The 11,376-nt window shown below is 47.5% G+C and overlaps 1 protein-coding gene across 1 annotated transcript; it reads left to right on the plus strand.

Annotated features, from left to right (window-relative positions):
* The first annotated feature begins 1,396 nt into the window (after window positions 1–1,396).
* Window positions 1,397–3,932, plus strand: LOC119325708. Its single transcript, XM_037599424.1, has 3 exons — window positions 1,397–1,667; window positions 2,212–3,098; window positions 3,687–3,932. Coding segments are annotated over exons 1-2 (876 nt in total). The 5' UTR covers window positions 1,397–1,665; the 3' UTR covers window positions 3,086–3,098; window positions 3,687–3,932.
* The last annotated feature ends 7,444 nt before the right edge of the window (window positions 3,933–11,376 follow it).

The following is an 11,376-nucleotide window of genomic DNA, read 5'->3' on the forward strand; positions in this document are numbered from 1 at the left end:
AATGTTACCGCATCAAAGTTAATGTATGACTTTTATGGGTTCTTTTTCTTTCTGTATGGATCTGTTATTAACGCGCAAGTCTATGTACCCGAGGTGTAATTAACTTTTCTGTCCGGTCTGCGTATTATATTGTGTGGGAACACCAATTAGGTGTGAGAATCAGAAGAGATGAGGTTGGAACATCAAAGTCTAACCCGGTTTGTGAGATTCACTGGAAGCTTCAAGTTCCTAGTAAAATAAAGATCTTTGGTTGTAAGGCTTTACATGGGATGATAGCAGGTATGTTAGTCCTTGCGAATCATCGTATACCGGTATCTGGACAATGTCATGTTTGTAAGAGGCGAGCTGAAGACTTGCGACACCTCATGTTTACATGTGTTCGAGCTAAAGAAGTGTGAAAAGCTTTGGGTCTTCAGGAAACAATAGCCAAAGCCCTTGTTTCGGACCGATCTGGTAGTGTTGTGCTTGAGAATTTCCTCACAGATAAAAGGTGTAATTCAACCACACTGCAACATCTCGGCTTCCAAGAGTCTATCTTGGTTGGAGCTTGGTACATCTGGTGGCAGAGAAGGAAGCTGTGAAGGGTGAAGGTATGGCCATTCCTTCCAAAACAACATTGACCATACATGCGATAACGGCCAATTATACTGGCTCCAGGAGTGCGGCTAGCGTTCCTGATGTTAAATGGTCTAAACCTACTCAAAAAAATTATAAAGAGAACGTGGGCGCATGCTTCATGGAAGATGGAAGCGGGGCCACGGCGGCGGTTCTTCGAAACCACTCGGGTGAGGCTCTTACTGGGTCAACAACTCTCTTTACGCGTGTGCTTGATGCCACTGCAGCGGAAGCTTTGGCGTTGAAGAATTGTATGGAGCTAGCGGACCAGTGGGGATGCTCAAATGTAATCTTCGAATCTGATTGTCTTGACATTATCCAGGCATGCAAGGGGGAAGTTGATATCCTGAGTCCTTATTCTGCTACTCTGAACGAGTGTTTTCATTTAGCTCAAAGTATTGGTTCAGTCTTGTACTCTTACTGTCCAAAGGAAGGAAACAATGTGGCACACAAGCTCGCGGAGTTTCTATGATTCTAATTCTGTAATTTCTTGGGAGGATGATCCTCCGCAGATTATCCTAGCTGAACTTGTTAGTGATGTAACTATTATTTGATTTGGTTGAATATAAAGTGTATCATAAGTTTAAAAAAAAATCTTCTACCACAACCTCGCCTGCGCTTTTCGCCACCTGGCAGGGCAGTGATGACCAGTCAAACCAACCTCGCCAACGCAAGCGCGAAGGCACTCTCTGCCTCGGCCGCACCGCACGCAAACACCATATCATCTCCCCCCACCCTCTTCCCCCAACCCTGGACTTCAAATCAAAATAATTTAGTGAAGTCGCGACACCAGTTTCGTCCGGAGAGCTCGCCGGCGGGACATGGCCTTGCAGCGGCCTTCGGCATCGCCATACCAGTTGAAGCCCCTTCGCTAGTTGGGCCTTCGGCTCGCCTCTCTGAAGCCCCTTCCCTGTTTCGTAGCCAACTTCCCTCAACGAGCTCGCCGGTGCGAAGTTGAAGGCTGCTCGCCGTCCCTCCTTCCCACTCGGACTTCCTCCTCTCTGTCACCAGTCTTCGGCTCAGACTCTACCTCTCTCTGCACCGGCTATAATGTAAGTAACCGCGGGTTCAAGGGTTTTGGGGTTTTGGGTTCTTGGGGTTTTGGGGGGAGAATTTGGGGGAAGCGGGCTGGATGCGTCCCCGTTTAAGTGTATGATGAAAGTAATAGGAAACCCCATGCTAGATTTGCTTCTGCTCCTGCCCCGTGTAGATCCCACCTTCGTGCCATGGGTCGTTTGAGCAGGGATTGTGTCAATCCAACATTTTCCACAGTTGTTTGTCGAGTCAGGGTCGATTTGTTGGGCGATGCACCCGAGGAGAAGCATGTAGAGGCAATGATAGCATCTATCCTTTGATTTTGATTCAGGGACTGACCTAAAAAACGAAGCTTTCAGTTCTGCACATTTCTTTCTTTCTGTACTTTGGAATGCAGAGATTTCTAGTTTCAGTAACAAGCTATTGTTGTGGATAAAGACTGAACCTTTTCATTCGTTTTGCCATCTTGTTCTCCATATGCCTGCATATTATCTTGGGGACAAAATGTTTGGTAGAATGAAGTACAAGATCATCATAACGTTGCAATTTCGGCCATTGCAGGTATACGAAGATTGGTGCCTCGGTGGAAGTTTCATGGGAGAATCGACTTTACAAGGGCCGTTACATTCTGCCAAGGCCTATGCAGCAAGGGCGTTTCCCCACCTGTGTGTTCTTTAGCTTCACCAAGGGAGGGCAGCTGGTGATACATCGGTCATTTGCCGACAAGTACCAGAACCCGAAGATTCAGTGTGATATCTTGCTGGATCCTGAATCAGTGGCTCGAGAGTTCGTGGTCATGAATGGCGGCCAACGGTGGGACTGGAATTTCCTCCGTAAGGACAAGGATCGTCTGGATAGGCCAGCTGCAGCAGCATGTCTCATGACTGAGGTAGGAGCAGATGGCGAGAGTTCAAGATGGGAAGGCAAAAGGAAAGTAGCAGTGGATAAATGCACTTATCTCGGTCATAAGCCAAGCTTCGATGAGGTGAAGTGTTTGCTTGACACTGGCAAGGCCGTGATGGCGGGAATGATCTGCGGCCCTGATTTCGATGGACTTGGACCTGATGAGATTTATTCCTGCTCACCACAGTATGTGTGGAGAAATGGCAAAAGGCGCCTAGCTGAGGGTTTCGAGAAGCACATGATTCTTCTGATTGGCCACGCCAAACATGATGAATCGGGGTCTATCTACACGCCCTTCCTCAACTCTCATGGTTGTTCATTTGGAGGGGGAGGAATTGGCCGTGTGTTCTTTGATGATCTGAGGTGCTTTTATGTGATGGATACCAAATACCCTCCCAAGATCATTGACAAGGAATCTTCTCCTTCCAAGCTGAGATTGGGTCATGATGAACAGAAAAGGGATGCTGGTTTGGCCAAAACAGAGGATGGGAAGGGAAGCGGCAAATACGTTGTACCTGCTAGGCGTCAGTAGAGTACACACTCAGGTATACAGTTAATTTTGATTTGATTTAGGTTATATTACTCAGGTGTTCATTGGATTCACTTTTTAATAGTATGTATTTGTCACAGTTGGCACTATTCCACGTTTTTTGGATGATCCCCTCTGATATATATGCTAATCTCCTTCATTTTGACATGCAAATAGTCAATAGTCTGTGATGCAATCTTCCAAAATAAACTTTTGGTTTCAATTTTAATTTCTGCGAAAACTTTACAAAACAAAGTAAGCAAAAGATACATAAATCATAGTGTGCAGTATAGCTGCACTTGTACTACAGCAGTTCTGCTAGTAACTTGTGTACTGCTCTTTTGCCTCTTCTCTTTTCAATTCCGTGGCTCCTTTTATTTCATTTCTTTTTCTTAGTCAGGAAGACATGCTCTGGTTTTTCCTGTTTATTGCTGCTATAATGTTTCTGAATAGCCCTTCTGATCTAATCTTAATGGCTAATTACATGCACAACACACCAGAAAAGCTTTTGCAAGCTGTGATATTTTACCAACATTGCAATCTTATTTATTGTTCTTTGCACCTAGTAAATTCTTAATAAATTTGTTGTATGTTTAAATTGCAGGACTGGATGCTAGACGCTCACAATGATCAAGCTGTACTCAACTGATGAGTAGTCTTTTTTTGCATGTGAAACTAATGAGTTCAAGATTTTGGTGTGATTTTCGGAGTGGCTGGAATAGTTCTTTGGCTCTTGAATTAACACTGGCATGAAAAAATGATTGTCATTGTAAATTCAAATGGATGGATTGGTTTGTAATCAGTTCAGAATTTATTATTCCAATCAAACTATTGGTCTGACCATTTTGCTTTTCTATTGAGTCTGCATTTCTTGTATCTTAATCGCCGAACTTCCAGATTTGTGCCTGCTCAAGTCTGAATTTGTTTTATTTTACTCAATGAACTTCCTGATTGGTTCCCACGAATCATAATTCGGTTTTGTTATTTTGTGATTTCATTTTTTTTGTGAACTTCTCGTGAGCAACCACACCTGGATTAAGAATGCATACTTCAGTACATAGCACACCATTAAATTGTTGGATGACAAACATAACAATAGCGCATAAACTGCCAAAGATGCATAGTGCACTACTGAGGCATTAACCATTCATACTTTCTAGATCCATTATAGTGCATATACAAATGTAAACCAAAACCTGAGTTCCCCTCACACACTTTTTATTCTCACATTTCTCTCATTTTTTGTCGTGACTTCTTCCTCTTTACTAATACCTCTTCTTGTGCTTCTCACACCCCTGGTTGGCCTTCTTGAATTTGCACCGAGCAAGCCCAAGATGTCGTTAGTGTTATGAATGAGCAACTGTATTCTCAGGAGAGCCAAAGGCCAATACATATACAGGTGTGTGGTAAAGTGCAAGAGACCCCTTATACAATGGGGATAAACCGAAAAGGGCTATACACATCTAACACCCCCCCTCAAACTCATGGTGGGTCGACAACACTGAGTTTGGAGAGAAGAAAACTATGTTGCGCTCGACTCTGTGCCTTCGTGAAGAAGTCTGCCAACTGTAACTCAGAGGGCACATAGTGAAGAGCGAGAGTCTGATCCTGCACAGCAGGACGCACAAAGTGGGCATCCACACCGATGTGCTTGGTGAGCTCATGCTTCACCGGGTCACGCGCAATGCTGATAGCACCAGTACTGTCTGACAATAAAGGAGTCGATGTAGTAGCAGACACACCAAAATCCTCAAGTAGCCATCGTAACCAGATCACCTCAGCCGTCAGCATAGCCATGGCTCACAACTCAGCCTCTGTACTCGAGCGAGAAACTATAGTCTGTTTCTTTGTCTTCCAGGCAATAAGAGAGCCACCAAGAAAGACACAATAAGCAGACAGTGAGCGTCGATCAGAGGGATCACTAGCCCAGGTAGCATCAGAATAGGCCTGGAGCTCAAGAGAGCTGGAGCGGGGAAAGAAAAGGCACTGAGAGATTGTGCACGAAGATATCGTAGAACACGGAGTAGATGACTATAGTGAATAGAGGTGGGGGCTGAAACGAACTGACTCAGAATGTGGACAGGATAGGAGATGTCAGGACGCGTAACAGCAAGATAGACAAGACTGCCAACAAGGTGACGATAGCGAGTGGGATTAGGAAGAGGGTCACCATCAGAGGCACGAAGCTGAATGTTGAGCTCCATGGGACTGACAACAGTGCGCTCATCACCGAGAGCAGCGCGAGTAAGAAGATCCTGAATATATTTTTCTTGGGAGATGTAGAAGCCATCAGAGGTCGAGGAGATCTCAATCCCAAGAAAATAGCAAAGTGGACCAAGATCAGTCATAAGAAACTGGTCACGAAGACGAGCCTTAACAAAGGCAATGTAATCAGAGTCGTCACCAGTGATGATCATGTCATCAACATAGAGAAGGAGAAGAGTCCGACTACGAGGAGACGTGTGAACAAACAACGCTGGATCATGATTACTGGGCAAGAAACCAGCGGCAGTCACCACAGAGGCAAAACGCTCAAACCAGGCGCGAGGGGGCCTGTTTGAGACCATATAGGGAGCGGCGAAGTCTACAGACCATACCATCAGGAGCATAGTACCCCGGTGGTGGCTGCATATAAACCTCCTCACGCAACTCACCATTGAGAAAAGCATTCTGAACATCAAGTTGAGAGATGGACCACTGACGAACAGAAGCCACAGCAAGAAGAGTGCGGACAGTGGTCATGTGGGCCACAGGAGCGAATGTATCATCATAATCGCGCCCCTGCTCCTGCTGAAAACCACGGGCCACAAGACGAGCTTTATAGCACTCAAGAGAACCGTCGGAGCGAGTCTTAATCTTGTAGACCCACTTGCAGGTGATGGGACGGACACCGGAAGGCAGGGGAACCAGATCCCATGCGCCAGAGCGCTCAAGAGCAGCAAGCTCTTCGGCCATCGCAAGTTGCCATTCAGGCTGAAGCATGGCAGTCCGGTAGAAGTGGGCTCAGCAAGAACAGAGAGACCATACCGATCAGGGGAGTAGCGATCAGGTGGAGGGCGAGGCCGAGCACGGAGATTGTGAACCGGGGGAGGCGTGAGAGGTGCAGCAGAGGTGGAAGGCTCGTCAAAGGAGACATCCTCAGTACGAGATCGACGAGTATAGTGGAGAGGAAACGGGGATAGAGGACGACGGACTGGAGATGATGGTGGAGAGGTGGAGGAGGAGGATGGAGAAGACAGGGTCGGTGGTGAATGAGAAGGAATGAGTGGTGTCGGAGGAAGAGGTGACACAAGAGGCACGTAGCGGGGTGTATCAGGAAGGAGAAGGAAAGAAAGGTCATCGACAGAGAAACTCGAGGAAGAAGAACGTGGGTAGTAAGAACGAGACTCGTCAAAAATGACATCATGCGAGATGCGCAAGCGACGACCTACAGGATCCCAACATCGATGGCCCTTGTGCTCATCGTTATAGCCAAGGAAGACACACTCAACCGACTGAGCAGTTAGTTTGGTGCGTTCTCAGGGGGCAAGAAGAACATAGCACACACATTCAAACATACGAAGAGCTGAGTAGTCAGAAGAGCGACCAGTGAGACACTCCATAGGAATACCACCCTGAAGAGCAGTCGATGGCTGAATGTTGATGAGATAGGTGGATGCGGAAACAGCCTCGGCCCAAAAATGGGGTGGAAGGGAAGCAGCAATCATTAGCGCATGAGCCGTCTCAAGCAAATGACGATGCTTGCGTTCGGCAACGCCATTCTGAGCATGAGCCCCAGGACATGAGAACTAGGCAAGAGTACCCTGTTCCGCTAGAAAACCACGCAACAGCTGAGAGATATACTCCCCAGCGGAGTCAGCACAAAAAATACGAATGGACGTGGCAAACTGAGTGTGAACCATGGCAGCAAAACGTTTGTATATAGAGAGAACCTCGCTACGAGATTTCATGAAGTAGAGCCAAGTGTAGCGAGAGAAATCATCAATAAACAAAACATAGTAGCGATGACCACCTTTCGAATCAAAGGGAGTAGGACCCCAGACATCAGAATGAACTAAGTCAAATGGATGCTGAGATACTGACTCACTAGTAGGATAAGGTAACTGAGTCTGTTTGCCAAGTTTACAACCATTACAATGTAAGGAGACATCTCCAGACAGACCCTAGGAGGCCCTGACAAACTAAAGAAGACAAGTGAGAGCCACAGATGTGACCAAGGCGATGATGCCACTGCTGGAAGGACGTAGATGAAGAGGCGGCAAGAGCATGGGAGCTGGCAGAAGTGGTGGCAGCGGAAGGTACACAAAGCCAGTCAACCTTCCAAAGGCCCTCTGACTCACGGCGCCGAGGGCCAGCTCCAACCAAAACCTTGGTGTGACGATCCTGAATGGAGCAAGAGTCGGTATCAAGAATGACACAACAACCAGAATCAGTAAGTTGGGCAGCGGAAAAAAGATTCATGGTAAGACGAGGAACATGTGAAACACTCGGAACAGAAAAGGACGGAGTGAAAAGAATACCACGACTAGCAACAGGAAGAGATGTGCCATCGGCAGTAAGAACATTAATAGGCGAATCAAGAGGTCGAAGAGAAGACAATACAGAAGAATCAGAAGACATATGGAAGGAGGCTCCAGAATCCAAAACCCACGAAGATGTACCTGACTGTGTAGATGCCTGCGGTGGTGGACAAGTGGCTGCAGTCACAACAGCAGCTGAACCAGTCGACGAAGAGCCTGAGGAGGCCAAGAGACGTTTGAGCCTCACAATGTCCTGGTCAGTGAGTGACGAAGTCGAGGAAGATCCAGGAGTCCCACTGGAAGAGGAGCGCCGCTGGTCTCGCTTCTTCTCACGGCAATCAGACTCTGGGTGACCTGGCCGAGAGCAGTAGCCACAGAAGGTGTCACGACGCGACCGGCCCCTCTCAGTGTAAGCAGGTCGACTCACCCCCCTGAAGGTGTGGGGAGGAGCGGTGGAGCAGTGGGCCGAGCAGACGACACAGGAGCACGAGCAGCCAAGACAGACAGGATCACCAGCAATCCAGCAGAACGAAGGCGGGTCTCCTCAGCACGAAGCTCGGCAAGCACCTCCGAGATGGGAACACGACCACGAGCAAGCAAGTGAGCACGTTGGGGCTCAAACTCAGAGCGGAGACGAGATAAGAACTCATGAACCCTCTGAAACTCCAAGTCAGACCGTGTAGTCTGACAGCAACGGCAAGTGCCCCAAACAACTGTCTGCAGTGAGTCAAGCTGACACAAGATGGCAGAGCACTGTGAATAGAACTCATCAACAGATGAGTCACCCTGCTGAAGAGCATGCTCCTGATGCACCACAGAGAGGTATAAAGCATCGCTAGAGCGCTGATAGCGCTGACAAAGATAGGACCACATCGCTGCAACAGTGCCAAGGTCCATGAACTCCGAAGCAAACTAAGGGAGGACACTCGTAGTGAGAACAGCAACAGCTCTAGCATCATCATTGCACCACTGAGTGTAAGCAGACAGATCATCCCGATAGACTGAAAGGGCATCAGAGTAAGCGGATACCTGCTGATCATAGGCATCAACTGCAGCATCATCAAGGGCCTTGGCTGCATCCCGATCAGCCTGAGAAGCATCAGAGCAAGTACCGGTGGTACTGGCGGAACAGGAGCCACCGGAGCAACAGGGCAGGGCGGACAAGGTACCTCGCCAGAGAGAACACCCCACAGAAGGAGCCCGCGCATATGGATACACATGAAGCCCACAAAATTAGCATAATTTGTGCCATCGAAGATCACCGAGCACCGAGGTACAACCACATAGCCAGACGAAGACATGCTGATTATCTCGCTCTCTTCCCCCCCCCCTTTGGATAAGTCAACGGACCCAGGCAGCCGATCTGGATCGAGCAAGGGGTTGAGCGAGGCAGGGAGGGGCGCTCGAGCCGGAGGGGGGCGCTCAATCCGGATCAAGCAGGGGCCCAGTCGGGCTTGGGCCTGTCACCAGCGGCCAGAGCCGACCGGCCGGACAGGCAGCGCCTTCGACCAAAAGCGGATTGACCAGATCCACCGGCCCCGACCGGATCAGGCACCGGATCCCGCTCGCTCGCCCACGCGGCAAAGAGGGGCGGGGGAGGCGCTCAAAGTCCGCTCAGAGCTCGCCCACGCACCATGGAAGGGGAGGGAGATCGCTCAAGCGGGGGTCAGCAGCTGTGCGGCAGGAGCGGCGCTGCAGCCATGGGAGGCGTGGCCGGCCGAGACAGATGCGGCCGCAGTGGTCGGCACAGCGGCAGACGGGAACGGTGACCGGAATAGCAGCTGCCGGAAAGGTTGGCCGGAATGGAATCGATGCAGACTAGGAGGAGGGAGCACGGAGTTGCGGGCATGTGGGAGCGAGAGAGGAACCTAAGCATCTGATACCATGTTATGAATGAGCAACTGTATTCTCAAGAGGGCCAAAGGCCAATACATATACATGTGTGTGGTAAAGTGCAAGAGACCCCTTATACAATGGGGATAAACCGAAAAGGGTTATACACATCTAACAGTTAGATCAAAGAAAAGCTGAAAACACTATTATTAGGGTTGCAAAAATGCTCAGAACATAATATAAACAACAATGCTAAAATAGTACTCCCTCCTTTCACAAATATGAGATGTTTTGGGTATTTCAATATAGACTACATAATGAGAGTGAATTTTCTAGCAGAACCAGTATATACCCGGTATCTCGCCGCCATTGATGGTGCTGAGATACGGACGCACTTACACGATTGTCAAATCCACTGTTGGGCTCAAGTGTGTAGGCGTACATAACGATACTGTATGGGCGCTAGTCTGTACAAGAACATGACGCCTGTATGGCCCGCACATTCAATTCGCATGGCGTTCACCCAATCTAGATCATCAAGAGCATCTTCAACCTTCATAGGTTCAATACTAGAAATGAATGAGTAATGTTCACAAAAGTTAGCCAAACGAGTTTTAGAGCGAGTAATTCTCTCGGTTTGAATATCATCGAAGATTTGTTCGACGGGATGATCTCTTGAGACTCTTGCTTGAACTCGTGAGAGCTTTTGTTTGGGTCGGGGTGGAACATCCTCTTCATTGTCTTGTTCTTCTTCTTGTCTCTCTTCATTGTCGTTGGTGTTGTTGTTCTCACGTGGAGGTGGAGAAGGAGGTAGATGAGGTTCATCTTGTTGTATGTCATCGTTTCCATCATCCTTGTGCATGCCTCCAAGTCAACTCGTGGTTCACCTTGGCATGAAGTAGAGGCTTCCACTTGGACGGACGAGGTACTCTTCTTCACCTCTGTTGGGCGAATCTTGCCAATAGACAAGTTTTGTATTGCTTCTGAAGGATCTTTGTCACCTACATCAATTAGCAATTGCTCTACTTGCGAGCCGTTAGATTCATCAAACTTCACATCTACCATTTCTTCAACTTTTCGGGTGAAAGACACGGTAAGTGTGAGAGTTTGAACCATAACAGAGTAGGAAACCTTCATGAGATTTAGGAGCAAATTTCGAACAATGATGCTTATCAAGAATATAGCACTTTGAGCCGAATACTCAAAAGTATCCAACTTGGGGTTTGTTACCGGTGAGAAGCTCGTATGTCGTCTTGCCGACTAGCTTATGAAGATATAGATGATTTGTTGCATGACAAGCTGTCTCAACCTCTTCCGCCCAAAAGTGTTATGGCGTCTTGTACTCATCAAGCATCATTCTTGCCATTTCAATGAGCGTCCGGTTCTTCCTATCAACAACTCCATTTTGTTGACGCGTGTACGTAGCCGAGAACTCATGTGAAATCCCTTCTTCGTCAAGAAAGGTGTCCACATTAGCGTTCTTGAACTCTGTTCCATTGTCACTGCTAACCTTCTTGATCTTTACTTCAAATTGATTTTGGGCCTTCCTAGCAAAGTTCTTGAAGATCTTTTGGACCTTCAATTTATCATCAAGAAAGAACACCCACGTAAATTTTGAAAAATCATCAACAATGACCAATCCGAATGAGTTACCACCAAGACTCTTGTAGGCATTGGGTATTGGAAATATGCCCTAGAGGCAATAATAAAAGTATTATTATATTTCCTTGTTCATGATAATTGTCTTTTATTCATGCTATAACTGTATTATCCGGAAATCGTAATACACGTGTGAATACATAGACCACAATATGTCCCTAGTGAGCCTCTAGTTGACTAGCACGTTGTGATCAACAGATAGTCATGGTTTCATGGCTATGGACATTGGATGTCGTTGATAACGGGATCACATCATTAGGAGAATGATGTGATGGACAAGAC

Source organism: Triticum dicoccoides, chromosome 6B, assembly GCF_002162155.2.
Source record: "Triticum dicoccoides isolate Atlit2015 ecotype Zavitan chromosome 6B, WEW_v2.0, whole genome shotgun sequence".
NCBI lineage: Eukaryota > Viridiplantae > Streptophyta > Magnoliopsida > Poales > Poaceae > Triticum > Triticum dicoccoides.